Source organism: Poromitra crassiceps (assembly GCF_964638095.1).
Source record: "Poromitra crassiceps genome assembly, chromosome: 25".
Lineage (NCBI taxonomy): Eukaryota > Metazoa > Chordata > Actinopteri > Beryciformes > Melamphaidae > Poromitra > Poromitra crassiceps.
The window spans coordinates 2,330,396-2,346,090 of NC_139649.1; the positions used below are offsets into that span (position 1 = coordinate 2,330,396).

The 15,695-nt window shown below is 45.0% G+C and overlaps 1 protein-coding gene across 1 annotated transcript in view; it reads right to left on the reverse strand.

Annotated features, from left to right (window-relative positions):
* Positions 1-671: 671 nt before the first annotated feature.
* The window catches only part of stab1 (stabilin 1), a 118,758-nt gene continuing 103,734 nt past the window's right edge, over positions 672-15,695 (reverse strand). Inside the window, exons 68-77 of the mRNA XM_083660983.1 lie at positions 14,792-14,876; positions 14,241-14,374; positions 12,105-12,270; positions 11,576-11,682; positions 10,420-10,539; positions 8,306-8,440; positions 6,429-6,539; positions 2,868-3,014; positions 1,403-1,510; positions 672-790 (exon numbers count right to left, since the gene is read on the reverse strand). Of these exons, the coding sequence (XP_083517109.1) occupies positions 725-790; positions 1,403-1,510; positions 2,868-3,014; positions 6,429-6,539; positions 8,306-8,440; positions 10,420-10,539; positions 11,576-11,682; positions 12,105-12,270; positions 14,241-14,374; positions 14,792-14,876 (1,179 nt within the window). The 3' untranslated portion in view covers positions 672-724. The remainder of the gene's footprint in view (positions 791-1,402; positions 1,511-2,867; positions 3,015-6,428; positions 6,540-8,305; positions 8,441-10,419; positions 10,540-11,575; positions 11,683-12,104; positions 12,271-14,240; positions 14,375-14,791; positions 14,877-15,695) is intronic.

Below are 15,695 nucleotides of genomic sequence, written 5' to 3' on the forward strand. Positions count from 1 at the left end.
CATCACTGGTCCACAACTTAGCTCAAATCAATTGTCAACTGTCAAACTAAATGAATACATGCAAAACTGTTCAGTTTTTGGATGTGAGATCATGTGCAAAATAAAGCAGCATCGTTTTTCAGTAAGTTCTCATTTGAGTTTGTAGAATATGATGTGTGCCAGGCCATCTCTGCAGCACTACAATATCTTAAATGGTATTTTGACACATTTCACCTTTAACAAATATTGTGCCTCTTGTGATTTGAAATTTGCAGTAGGCCGTATTGCGATTTAGATTTTGCTTTAATTATTAATTGTTCAGCCCTACCCGCTGCCTTTTTCACATTTTCAAAATGACTGCTAGCTGTTAGCTACGTTAGCTAAAATTAAAAGACCCACTGTTTGTTCCAGACTGATTGGTCCAGATGGTGGAAGATGTTCATATTTGTTTATTGTTGATTTGATCACCTGTGTACTATGGAAATGGATTTTAAATGCATTCTGTGATAATGCTGTTAGTACAGCTTGTGTTGTCACAGCTGTATCTCCTTCTCTTCCACAGATTCAAACAGATTAAAGCCACAGCGAAGTGAAGTGTTACCCAGCTGTTTACTGGCAGCCATTTTGTATTTCTCCCAGAGATAGTTTGGTTTAATGAGACTGTTAGTTGGTTTATTTATGGATACAGATGAGCCTGAATGAGGCCTAAACCGGAAACGGAGCCACAGTCTGAACTCTGCTGGTGTCAGTCCAGCTCCAGGATCTTCACAGGTTCTGCCGCCTCCTCTGGCATCACTCCCTCATCTGGCTCCTGGAGGAAGGAGAGATGGTGACGTCAAACCACCAAGCAACAGAGAAATAAGAGCTGAAGGGAATGGCCAATGCTAGAATGGATCGGCCGGAGGGACATGAGTGATGATTGGTTGGGTTTAGGCATTGGGAGGACATAGGTGTCATTGTCCTCGACGCTGCATTACATGTTCGCTGTCCCGCCCTCTGTCACGGTCACATTCTGGACCAGAGGGTGACTACTCAAGCCTTTTGAATCAAGGATGCCATACATAGAGCAGAGAGTAAATATCAAATACCGCTTGATAATCAGTTTAGGGGTTCGGTTTAGGCATGGAGAGTGATGATTGGTTGGGTTTAGGCATGGCGAATGATGATTGGTTGGGTTTAGGCATGGCGAATGATGATTGGTTGGGTTTAGGCATGGAGAGTGATGATTGGTTGGGTTTAGGCATGGAGAGTGATGATTGGTTGGGTTTAGGCATGGAGAGTGATGATTGGTTGGGTTTAGGCATGGGGAGTCATCGCAGGTCATCTTCAGAAGACGAAGTCTTTCATCAATATTATCATTATATAATATCAGTATTCATCTTTTATTTGGTCCACGTTGCTGTAGACAGATCTTCGGACTCACCGTGCTGAAGGGCTCAGTGAAGGCCCGGGCGCCGCTGTACAGTGGGTTGGGGATAGACACCAGCGCCGGCTTGGCTCCGCCCTCCGAGGCCACGCCCTCGTCCTCGTTCTGCCACACACAAACACCACGGTCAAGACATCATGAAAAAGGATGGCCAATATTTAGCCTATCAGTGGGTCACATAATTTCTGCCTGGCTACCGTACTCACGCATGTAGCAACGGTCACTTCAAACTCTTCTCATTGAGTAGATAGATAGCAGCCTAAAAAGGCTTTTGAAAGTTATTTTTCATATATCCTAAATGTGTGTGATTTGGTTAAAGAGATAGTTCAGAGATACAGTCGTTTTTGGAGAATTTTACTGTTTTTCCCTTTTTTAATGTAGGCTGGTGTAGTCTGAAGTATGTCAACAGCAATATCAGGCTATCTTGGCTATCTTTGTTTATAATGAAGATTTTAGAACAATATATTTTTTATACAGCACTTTTCTTAACAGTTGTAACAAAGTGCTTAGACAAAGAGTCGAATAGAATAACAATAAAGACTCAAAACTATGAAATAACACAAATGGAATTATGCAGCGACCAACAAATCGGTTGACTTCCAAATCAAAACAAAACAAAACAAAACAAAACATTCTTTTCCTCTTTCCTGTACATTAGTGCTACTTATCTATCTAGATCTCTCAATACAGTGGAACTGGATGGCACTCGGCTTGTGCTGCTCAAAGCACACACAAAAAGAACAACAGCAACAGCAATGTCTCTTTCCAGAAATCCTGACCCGGTTACTCAAGATAATCCACAGACATTGTTGTGAGCAGTTTCATGTAGCAACTATTTTCTTTTGTAGTTTGGTTGAAAGGAAATAGTTCCTCCAGAATTGTTGTCATTGCAATGACACTGACTGAGATTTCTTTAGAGCCATAGTGCTGTAATTCCACACAGGTTTTAATCGCGCGGCGCTACGTGCACACACGCAATACATGTGCATGTATCCAAGGCAGCCCCCAGCTCCCCCTGCTGAAAATACGTTCCCACGTGCCTGGCTGGTAGCATCCTCGTGTAGCCAATATTATGAATGAGTTACGGTTGCAAATCAATCAATGTGGCGGGAAACAATCCCAGAATGCAATGCGCAATCTTGCATTCTGGGATTGATTCCCGAGCCTAATGGATAAGTAGCACTACCGGTAAGAGGTAAAGTATGTATGTTTGATTTGATTTGAGGGTGAACTATCCCTTTAAAGATCAAAATCACAATGAACTTCCTCTGGAGATAAGATGGTCACAATCCCGGCTCCTGATTGGCCTACAGCAGCGGCTCCTCTAACTCAAATGAGCTGAGCCTGCTGACTGGACGCTTTCAATTCAAATGCTGCAAACTGGATCCTAATTGGACATATTTTAGTCATTCTTCAGTGAGCCAATCAGGAGTGAGTCCAGCTATGTGTGTGTGTGTCTCACCCTGAAGTAGTGGAAGCTGAAGGGGCGGGCTCTGTGTCTGAGCACATAGCAGCCCATGCCGCCACACACACACAGCAGCAGCACACACACCAAGATGGCCGACATCGAGCCGCTGGAGATGGCGCGGCCACGGAAGGGATGGGGGACCTGAGGGAACACACACACACACGCACACACACACACGCACACACACACACACCCACACACACACACACACACACACACACGTGTTACTACACATATAAACACATTCTATTGACTTCCATTCATTTATCATCCAACTTCTTGATCATCACCACCAGGGGCCGGTTGCACCAAGTGGTCTTACGACTGGTCTTAAGCTAAGTTGGTCGTAACTTTACGACCTAACAGCTACGCCGGTTGCACCAAGAGGGCTTAAGCCTTCTTGTCACTACGCCCAGGCGCAACTCTTACGCCTGGGAGGAGGCGTAAGGGTCTAAGGGTAAGGGTGCCTGCCTGTAACAGAGATCTCCGTGTCTATCAGCGGAGACCTGCTGTAATTGAGTCCTTACCGTCCTCATCGTCGTAACGTCGCCATCGAAGCATGATGTTAGATTATAACGAACTAGTTGTGTGGCTTAGCCTTCCCAAATGTTGAGGGTCGTTTTTTAGAATTTAATACATAGAATTGGGAATGTTACATTCAATTTCTTTCAGACTGCTTGGCACTAATCGCCACCATTTTCCCCCGGAGCTTCCACAGGAGGAGGGGGGTGGGAGGAGGGAGGGTGTAGTGACGCACATACAGTAGTGGGTGACGGCACGAGGCACATTTTTGGGCCAATCGGGGCACATTCCCCGGCAATTCACATGGACGCACATTGCTACCACCAGCGTAGTTAAGACCAGATGTAAGCCCTATTCGTGCAACAGGCGTAAATCCACTCTAAAGACTGGTCTTAACTAAGACCGACGTAGGAGTTACGACCAGGCATAGTTAAGACCACTTGGTGCAACCGGCCCCAGGTGTCTGAAACCAACACAGTTGCCAGAATAAAACGTGACATTTTTACATTTTTAAAACATCTGCATTTTACGTTTCTGCAAACCTACAATCTCAAGGTAAATTTGAAACAAAACTGTGGTTAATTTAAAAACCTGCTACCTGTCCAATGTTAAACATAAATAAAACAACTTTGGTTATATTTAGGCAACGATATGGTTTTGGGTTAGGCTTAAAGCCCCATTATGTAGCCTAACTATTTTACTTAATATAACAGCTTTTTAATCATTTTGATGGTACAGTGACTTCTAGTAGGGAGAATAGCTCTGTCATTCCCACAGCGCCCTCTGAAGGCCTGTTCCTGCATTGTGCATTTTGGAGCCGCTTAACAGTGTCAAGTTGCCTGGGACTTTTAAGTCCATTTCCTGCACGGCTCCTTCAAATTAAAAGCTTTCCGCTGACAAACTAACAGGATGCTTTCATTTGTGAAGTACGTATAGGAAGTGAAACGTGTTTGCTAGCTTGATTAGCGGTGCAATTAGCGGCTTCTCTCACTGAAACAAGTCGAGACAAGAACAATTGGGGATATTTGGAGCAATTTGTTTTCCCAGCGAATCAGTTACCGGTATGTATGTACACTGCAGAAATGTAAGCAAAGTAGAGAGTATAAGCAGAAACTGTCAAATAAGGCTGATATTTCCACCCCGACCACAACACCCTTACTGGCCACCACGCTCTTCAATAGCAGACTCTACAACGTTGATACACACGTATCTAGAAATGTGATATACAACATATATTTTGCCAATGTTTTATTCTGGCGACCAGGCTGCTGAAACAGATGCACACAACACACACAGACTTTATCAGGCCAACTCTAATAACCATGGCAACAGCTACAATCTACTGCCTCATCGCCGTGGAGACGAGACTGCGTTTCAGCTGGGTCGACAGCAGCAGCTTTATTTCCCCTGAGGATGATAAAACTCAGCCAATCAAAATCAATCATTGAGGTGAAACACCCAATCAGAAGCCTCCACCCTGTCCTGAGGCGGTAAGTCCCACAGTTAAAGATGTAAACGTCACTGCCCACATACTTCCATGCGTCTTTCACGTTGGTATCATGTTAAGCAATAGATCCACTAGTGGGCAGTAGAGAGTCAGATGTGTGCGTGTGTGTGGTAGGCTACTGCTCCGTTTCATCCGTATCCATAAGCTTTCAGAAAACGTGCAGAATTACGCAAGAAATGAACGCAGAGTACGGACAGAAAACTTTGTCCGTATGCATATCCGTATTTAACGTTGAGCATAATTGGGCCATAAACTCACATTTCAGGAATAATCTCTGTCCATACTAAAGACGCCTGAAACTGCATATCACATGACCATTCACCTACACCGGGCATGCGCACAGGGTGGGGGGAGTAACGGTCCTAACGGAATAAATGTATTCAGAATACAGTATTTAAAATACAAAATATGACTAACTTTTCTCTGATTGGATAGTTTGAGGTTGGCGCCAATTTTTATCCAATCAGAGAAAAGTTTACATTTTCTGGGAAACGGAAGGTCGGATTGCGATGCCTATAAAGGACTATGTATTTTTTCACCCCGAATCCAATGCTGCCATCCGCGAGTCAAGTTCTCTCTACTATTTCAGTGATTGCTGTCAGAATATAGAGCCATTTAACATTGATTTTAACACAAAAACATCACCTTTAACATAAGGTAATTAGTGCTTTTTTGCACAAATCCCAGGAAGTGCAAAAATGATACTTGTTGGCTGTAAACGGTCAAATATTGCAGTGTATTTTAAAAAAAAGTGCAGATTTTGGACTTCCAGCCATTTCCCCCCAAAAAAATCATGAATTCCCTGATGTTGGGCATCCATCCTGGAGGTAAGAATTCAACTTTGTAGTTTTTACTGTGTTTGACTATTTTCCTTGTTTTGGCATGGGGGGGGGGGGGGGTCACCTGGTGGTAACATGTCAACTGCATGAAATGTATCCCTATGGGTCCCTATGCCAAAATGGTGGATACACTATAAAACCAAATTTGAAATCAAGTTTGAAGCCTTACCTCCAGGATGAATGCTTAACATGAGGTAATTCATGTTTTTGGCTGGAAGTCCAAGAAAAGGCACTTTTTTGCTGTTTTGCATGTCAAAAGGCCTTTTTACATGCTTTTCAATGGGGATCATTGATTTCAATCTAAAGGTCCTTACACACCGAGGTCCTTACACACCGAGCACGTATTTTTCGTGCGATTAATTCGCACGTCAATAATATTTTCCGAACCTATATCAGTCAATGCAACAACAATACCAACGGCGAAGTTTCGCTGAGCGTTATTGCGGTGTTTATTTTTCGAACCACGGTCGATTTTTCAGAAATTCGCTTCCGACGTGTACACATCTGTGGCTGTGATTGACAGGTGGGTCAAAACTCGCATCGCAATTTCGTGCCGTATATTCGCATCGCTCCCGATGTGTAAGGACCTTAACACTGCAAAAAAAACTGTTCCAGCCATCTGTGCTATGAGCATTGTGTTAAGGAGAGAGAACGGAGAGCTTGGGGCGGGTCTCCATGGTGACTCACCGGCGGTGGGGGCGGGGGCGCCGTCAGCGGAGCGGCGAGGACGTGGATGATGCCGTTGACGGCAGGAATGTCCCAGTCCAACAACAGCTGCAGGTTCACCAGCTTACGACTCTGAAGAAGAAGAATCAGCCACTTTTCTTATTTTAAATGTCGGCCATGTTGTTGTGGTTGAAGTGACCTTTCCTATGTCCCACCCATTTTCGCTCTGTGCTCCAATAGAGTCAAAGTCACGCCCACTTCCGGTTTAGGCATATGAACCAAGAGCTTTCACCTGCATTGTTTTTTCCATAGACATTGCGTAAAATGCTTATACAAAATAGTTTTACCTGGTCAAACCACGCGATTCAGCTATATTTAGAATCAGGCGAGACCATAGAACATTTCACTCGGACCAAAACTTAAAAACAAAACAAACGTCTATTTATTCATTTTTAATCCGTTATTTTTTCTTAAGTTTTGGTCCGAGTAAAATGTTCTATGGTCTCTCGTAATTGCAAATAGCTGAATCGCTTGGTTTGCCGAAGTAAAGCTAAAGTAAAGTTTATAAGCATTTTATGAAATGTCTATGGAAAAAAGAATGGCAGATTAAATATCTTGGTGGATATGCCTAAACCGGAAGTGACTTTGACTCTCTATAACAGTTGAGCAAGCTTGGTACCAGCAGAACCTCGCTTAACTTTCCTGTTATACTTATAGGTTCAAAGGTAACATTACTAAGTCATGTTACATTGGTATCACAATCTTCAGTTCACGGATACATGAATGTACATTGTAGTCAAATCTTAAGTTAGCTTGCAAAATGCTAGCTAACTAGCTAGCTAACCTATAGTTACATCAAGATGAGTTAGACTAATATCAGACCACCAACTTCCTAACGATAATTCATGCAATCTTAAAAATATGTCAGTAACCAACCTACAGAATCTGTCCTTTTCCAATTCCCTTTAACGTTACCACAGAAATAAGGAGGTTGGTGACCTCACATTAGTCTAACTCCTCTTGATGTAACTATATGTTGGCTTAGCCTGGGTAAACCCAGCCTCCACATGACGTCTATCTATGTGCTATCGGTCACTAGCTTTTTTGTGACTTTTTGTGTCTTGTGACTGATAGCACATAGATAGAGGTCACGTGGAGGCTGGGTTTACCCAGGCTAATGCTCGTTAGCTCGTTAGCTAGCATTTTGCAAACATTAGCTAACTTAAACCTCCCATTCTACTTAGAGCACATGTGTCAAACTCAAGACCTGCGGGCCAAATCCGGCCCGGCACCTCATTTTATGTGGCCTGCGAGAACTAGCAAAGAATACAATTTGCGCAATACAATTCTAATTCTAATTAGTTCTAATAGTTGTAGGGTACTAGTTGTCTGTCTGCCATTATTTTTCCTATACTTTTGCTTTCAGAGCTAGTTATTAATTGTTAAGTTATTACTAAAAAACAATAATAATCTAATCAGAGGCAATTATGTAATATGATAACATGTAGGCCAGATACATTTATATCATGTTACATTTACAACCGGCCCTTTGAGGGCAAACAATGCTGATGTGGCCCAGAATGAAGTTGAGTTAGACACCCTGTAGAGTTTTGGCTGTTAGAGCGTAAAGCGGCTGGACTTAGGAAAGGTTTTGTGTGTGTGTGTGTGTGTGTGTGTGTGTGTGTGTGTGTGTGTGTGTGTGTGTGTGTGTGTGTGCGTGCGTGCGTGCGTGCGTGCGTGCTGTGTGTGTGTGTGTGTGCGTGCGTGCGTGCGTGTGTGTGTGTGTGTGTGTGTGTGTGCTGTGTGTGTGTGTGTGTGTGTGTGTGTGTGTGTGTGTGTGTGTGTGTGTGTGTGTGTGTGTGTGTGTGTGTGTGTGTGTGTGTGTGTGCGTTCCTGACCTGGTTGTTGCCATGGGTAACGGTCAGGTTGAAGCCCAGCATGGATGTGATGACTTCCTGTTGTCTCAGGTCCTGGTAGAGTCGTCTGCCGTGATTGGCCAAGATGTGGTATTCTAGATCTCTACCAGAGAGAGTCTACACACACACACACACACACACACACACACACACACACACACACACACACACACACACACACACACACACACACACAAAGAGAACATAACATAATCTCGATGACTCCACATATTTTGGACAGAATCTATTAGCAGCACTTTAAAGGGTAGCCGATGTATGAACACTTTCCCCGCCATTGACGTGATTTCCAAGTTAGGAGTGTTTTGAATCTACCAGATGTTTCTGTCCACATACCAATTTGTTTCAATCATTCTTTTTCACCTTCACGGCCAGGCAAAACCTACCATGCCTGGAGTGAGAAGGGGCTGGTTTCCATCAGAGACCTATACATAGATGGTCAATTCATATCCTTTGATCTTCTGAAGAGGAAATTTGAGTTGCACGCACTTGTACAGATACCTACAAATCAGAGATTATGTTCGATCCAAGATTCATGACTTTGTAGTGCTCCCAAATGAACATGCATTTTTCGACGTTTTGCTGAGCCCTCCTCACTCCAAGCATCTCATTTCTAGATTTGTATGTCTGTTTGACAACTGCACCATGGCCTCTACTGAGAGGATTAGAGAAATGTGGCAGGGGGAACTTAATATAGATTTATCTGACATGATATGGGACAGGAGTCTGTCTGTGATACAACTCTGCTCAGTTAATAGCAGACACCAGCTGATCCAATTTAAAGTCGCTCATGGTCTTCACTATTCTAAGCATAAGTTGCATAAAATCTACCCTTCTGTCTCTCCACTGTGTGACAGGTGTCAGAGGGCACTCTGTCTCATGCCTTTTGGTTCTGCCCTTCACTAATGGGATTCTGGGCCAGAATGTTTGATTGGCACTCTAAGGCCTACAAAATAACCCTCCAGCCGGAGGCAGAACCCGCCTGGTTCTGGGACTGGTTCTAAGTGTCCGGACGTCTGGAGCTCATCTGACGGCTGAAATGTACACAGTGTTATAGAGCTCATGATCTGGATGACTAAAGTACCTGAGAGGAGAAGTAACTTGTGTACTTGTGTTTGCCAGCGCCTGGTGGAAAAAAGGTTTGATCGACTGTCACAAATCCGTGTTATCACCATGTCAGCTGGGTCAAAGCGCTGTTTGAGTAGCACGCTGGAGCTTTTCCTCTGCCTGCTGGTTTTGGCCGACCATCACAGTCGTTTCTGTGTTACTGTGGAAGTGCTGTAGTGTTTCACAAGGTGAGTAGCACAGACCCATCGGTCATATAACAGTGAAAACACAGATTGACGTGGTATCATGTCATTGGCGGGGAAGCGTTGTCTCATAAATGACGTAAAAACACGCCAATGGCGGGGAAAGAGTTAGTGAGGTGTGACCTGGTTGGTTAGTGAGGTGTGACATCAGACCTGAGGTGTGACCTGGTTGGTTAGTGAGGTGTGACATCAGACCTGGTTAATGAGGTGTGACCTGGTTGGTTAGTGAGGTGTGACATCAGACCTGGTTTAAAGAGTTAATGAGGTGTGACCTGGTTGGTTAGTGAGGTGTAACATCAGACCTGAGGTGTGACTTGGTTGGTTAGTGAGGTGTGACATCAGACCTGAGGTGTGACCTGGTTGGTTAGTGAGGTGTGACATCAGACCTGGTTAATGAGGTGTGACCTGGTTGGTTAGTGAGGTGTGACATCAGACCTGGTTTAAAGAGTTAATGAGGTGTGACCTGGTTGGTTAGTGAGGTGTGACATCAGACCTGAGGTGTGACCTGGTTGGTTAGTGAGGTGTGACATCAGACCTGAGGTGTGACCTGGTTGGTTAGTGAGGTGTGACATCAGACCTGGTTAATGAGGTGTGACCTGGTTGGTTAGTGAGGTGTGACATCAGACCTGGTTTAAAGAGTTAATGAGGTGTGACCTGGTTGGTTAGTGAGGTGTGACATCAGACCTGAGGTGTGACTTGGTTGGTTAGTGAGGTGTGACATCAGACCTGAGGTGTGACCTGGTTGGTTAGTGAGGTGTGACATCAGACCTGGTTTTGGCTGAAGCCGGCGTTGTGAGGAACAAACAGCGTGACCTCCGACCTCCTGTGGGACAACAAGTCCACGAGCTGCCGGCCTGCTGAGGACGAGTCACTATAGTCTAACAAGAACTAGAGAGAGAGAGAGAGAGAGAGAGAGAGAGAGAGAGAGAGAGAGAGAGAGAGAGAGAGAGAGAGAGAGAGAGAAAGAGAGAGAGAGAGAGAGAGAAAGAGAGAGAGAGAGAGAGAGAGAGAGAGAGGGGGGGGGGGGGGGGGGGTTAATTATCATGTGACCAGAAGGGAGGCAGAGCCTCTTTATCTGTGTGTTTTCTTGCAGGTCATTAAAGGAGCAGAGTCATCTTTACTTCTGGTTTCCCACAGCTCAGATGATCTACTGTAGGAGAGGCAAGGAGATGGACTCCGCCCCTTTCTGTGACATATTTGTGACGGTAAAGTTATTGCATGAATTAACGGAGCTTCTGGGTGGTCAATCGCTATATTAGTCGTGTTACCAAGCAAGCTAAACGCCAGCCAAAAGTCAAAATATTTTTTCCACAGTCATTTTGTGCATCGCTTTTTGCTCCAACTCGACGTATATTCTGGTAGCCACGCAGAGCTATCAGGTCTTCTGCAGTAAGTTTCGTGGTAAACGGCAGCTAACATAACAAGCTAATACAACAAGCTAATGCTAACGTAAAAGGTCCCTCCATGAAGCAAAAAACACAGCCCAACTCTAGTTTCCCCATGACACATGGGCTTCACTAGAAAAATATGTTTGTCTTTTTCTGCTTAGGTGGACTTGTTACTGGACTCGGTGTTGTTGCAGGTTGTTTGTTGATGTTCGTTGACTGCATTAGCTAACGTTAGCCTGCGTGTATCTTCTTCTTCGCTGGTGGATTTACTGGCTGAAGCGCTAAGAGGCAGGCTCGGGAGCGCACAGAAACATCACATCCACCCGATTTTCCGCGAAATCTCAACCCAAGTCCTCCCAAACAATTCACCACAGCATAGGAACGGCTGGACGCAGAGAGACGCCGCGGGTGGTCTAATTTTTTAAGTTATGTTACGGAGCATTCACTCATTGGTAATAAAAAACACTTAATGCACACTAATTTCTTCCCAAATCTTATATTATAGGACCTTTAAAACACAAACTACACACACTCACCTTGTAGAAGACAGAGAAGTTGGCGTATGTTGCGAGGACGCTGGTCAGGACGCCGTTACAGAACTCTCCATCTCCCACATAACCAGAGGGACACACACACGACACATCTACACACACACACACATGCACACACACACACGCAGGCACGCACACACACACACACACACACACGCACGCACACGCACGCAGGCACGCACACACACACACACACACACACGCACGCACGCACGCGCACACGCACACACACACACACACACACACAGCACACACACACACACACACACAGTTATCCATTTCATATCTCTATGTAAGCATTGCTACACACGGATCTAATGTTATTTTCAATACACTTCTACACACAGACACACACACATGAGTTGTATTTAGCCAATTCCTCCTGCTGTCCCGGGCGTTGCTCCGCCCCCTCTGCTGATCTGGGGAGAGTTGTAGACTAGCACCTGCCTCCTCCGATACATGTGCAGTCGCCAGCCGCTTCTTTTCACCTGAGGTGTCACAGCTGCTAACTGACCTGTGAGCCGGTAGCAGTAGGCGTCGTAGCGGCTGGTGCGGTCGACCGGCTCTTTGTAGAGGACCACGCCCACATGGTTCTCTCCGCACTTCACAGACGGAAAACGAGTGGGATATCCCACCTGCCCGCCCTCCAGCCAGCCCGCCACACACAGGTGCATCCCCAACTGGAACAGACAGGAAGCCATGTCAGAATGATTAATTGACAAATTGAATGGGTTAATACTCATAATATCACTATAAATATAACTACAAATACAGTACCTCTATAATATCTATATCCCTATAATTGACCTTTCCGTTTTTTGCTCTGTGCTCCAATAACAGTTGAGGCAAGCTTGGTACCCGGCAGAACCCCGGTCAACGTTCCCTTGTCCTGTTATAATAGATATCACCAAGGACATGTCTGTTCAAAGGTAACATTAGTCATTCATATTACATTGTATCACAATCTTCACAAACTTATATTGTATATAGTCACATCTTAAGCTAGTTTAACAAAACGCTATAGCTACAACTAGCTAGCTAACGTATCGCTACATCAAGAGGAATTAGCCTAATGTCAGATCACCAACTTTCTCCTTATTCCTGGCTAACGATAATTCATGTCATCTTAACTCATTGAATGCCAAGGACGGACATGTTCGTCATTTCAAATAGTAACGTAGAGTGCCAAGGACGGACATGTTCGTCAATTGCGTTTTTTGACGGTGGGGCGTCGATCAAAGCCTTCTGCCTCTGATGTACAAATATTATAGCTATTGGATGTGTCTAACCTATTTTACAGAACCCTTAGGTGGCGACAGTGCTCTCCACATAACAGAAAGGCAAGGAAAAAACAAAGAAGAAGTCGTTATGGAAACGGAAATCGCATCGCATCCGTATGCATCGATATGCTGAAGCACGTTACTGCAGCTGTGCCTGCAGCAGCCAATCTGCTCCCACAATTGAGCCGCTCCGTGTCGGTTGCGACAGCACATCTGCACATCCACACCGTGGAGTTGTTATTATTCTCAACTGGAAGCATCGTTGCCGGTGACAAACACACGCGGAACGCTGTAAAAAAGCCTGGCTGTTCCGCACCCTTCACTGTGCGCACAGCAAACTCAGCAGAGAGCCACCACAGACAGGAGGAGGAGTGTGCAGTTGAGGCGAGGCGGGGCGGGGCGGGGCGGGGCGGGGGGGGGGGGGGGGGGCACGCAGAGCAGCACGCAACACCCAGACAGACCCAGGCAGCAGGACAGGATTGACAAACGCAAGCCAGAATATCCGATACCCACCAGCAGCAAATCAAAACCAGCAAGAAGCTGCAACCAGCAGCGCACGCAGGGGCCAGCGCTGCTGGTTGTAGCTAAAAATATTATTCTGCCAAACAAAATTCCCTGGCCTAAACTGTTTTATTGAAGGAAATTATTTTTGAGGTGTGACTACATTAGAAAAGATTAGCTTCAGAGTCAGTGATGTGCTTGAAATGATTAATTTCACAAAAGGCCAATTATCTCAGCTTCTAGAAAAAAATTGCTTTTTTTGGATGAATCAAGCTATCTTCTCCGGCTCATAACTAAAGAACGGAAAATGGGATCAATAAACTTTTTTTTGCAGATGATAGAATAGAGTCTCATCGTTCTTTGTGCGTGTTCAGTGTTTACATAGTAATATCACACAATATTCTGTGGGCCTCGAGAAATCACTGAAAACGCTCTGAAACTCTGGCACTGGGAGCGTCCGTTCTCCAAAAGTGGCTGGCACTCAATGAGTTAAAAATGTCAGCACCAAATCTGTCCTTTTACAAATCCTTTTAACATTACAACAGATAGAAGGAGGAAGTTTGTGATCTCACATTGTTTTCCTAACATTAGCTAACTTAAGATGTGACTATAGTACAGTGTAATGTGTCTGTGAAATCGTCATACCAATGTAACATAACTTAGTAGTAATGTTACCTTTGAACAGACGTGTCCTTGGTGATATCTAGTATAACAGGAAAGGGGAAAGTTGACCGAGGTTCTGCCAGTAGATCTTAGACTTCGGGAAGTTCATATCCTTTAGAATTCTAATAGTATATAATGAAGGGATATTTCCCTGTTGTGCATATGACTACTCTAACTGGTGTGTGTCCATGCACCATCACACTCACCTGCTGTGCGTCTCCCAGCTGTTTGAGGCTAGCTAGCGTAGCATTCTGGGCCTGGCACGCGGCGTCCGCCTGGCTGAAGTTCATCTGGTACTTCCCGTCTGGAGAGCGCAGATGGAACACTCCTGCTGTACTGGCTGACCAGGAGAACCAGGAGAACCAGGGGGAACAGAGGAACCAGTGTTACTGTAGTCTCACGTGGTCAGACCCACCGTCAACATCCGCAAGCTTCCAGCGACGGAGGGTCTGAATCACAAGTCTCTGAATCACAAGCGATTTCCGGATGCTGCAGGTGAAATCTGGTTAGCTGAGCTGTGACGGAAGTTACGTCATACAGCGCGTCATACAGCGCGTTATACAGCGCGCCTCCTCCCATATCACAGTCTGACAAGGAAACCCGTAGTGAGTGGAAGGCCGTGAAGCACCGTGAAGAGACTAGCGACAGACCAAAAGGTAGTGAAGCACCGTGAAGAGACTAGCGACAGACCAAAAGGTAGCGAGAGGCTGTCTTGCAGGAAGAATGAGTGGGCGAGATCATTTAACAGCTGCGTTACAGGAAGTGTGCCAGGTCCACGGCGTAGAGAGGCTCTCAAGGACGTGTTTGTTGCAGTTGTTGCAGTTCACCCGGGGTCGATTTAGCTGGTGCACACATTCCGAATCCACCGCCCACGAGGTCCCCGGTTGGTCAATTCATATGTCTGTCATGTATCCCCCTTTTTTTTGGCTTGGGGGGGGGGCGGGCGTTGACCACTTTTCAGAGTTGTGTTCCAGACATTGATATCATCTACAGGTGTGGCACTGCCAGACTAGTGTTACTGTGACTTCAGACCATTGGCTGTATAAAAGATTAATGACTTATCAGGAAAATGATCGCTTGAACATATATCAACATGATGAGAACTACCTAAAATGAGAGAAACCATCTTTTGGGTCGGGGGAATTATTTGATCTGTACTTTTTAGTTTGGCTCATGTCCCATTGGCTAACATGGAGGGGACGGGACTTATGACCTATACTGCAGCCAGCCTCCAGGGGGCAATCGAGATATTTTGGCGTCATTTTTGGGGAGCTGTCCTGACATCCATATTTTATAGACGGTTTTCACCAGAGTGCAACCCCACAGCACTTCCTTTTTCTCAGCATTCCGCAAACTGCAGAAATATTCACTCGGCATCGTTACTTTTGTTTTTGCCGCTCAGCTGTTTAGATGGTTTTCATGGAATGGTCAGTCCTGCACTTGAATGTTTTTTTTTCTTTTATGTCCATAGAAAACACTGCAACAGGAAGTGAGCGGGGGTTCAATTTAGAATGTTAAGTTAAAACCGTCTATACAGACAATGCTTCAGACTGTCATCTTTGGCTGTATTTACATTACAGGTCTTAGATAAGTCCTGGGGAACACTCCAGTGATACTGCGGGAACTGGTTCCATCACAGATGTGTTACCATGGTAATGCAG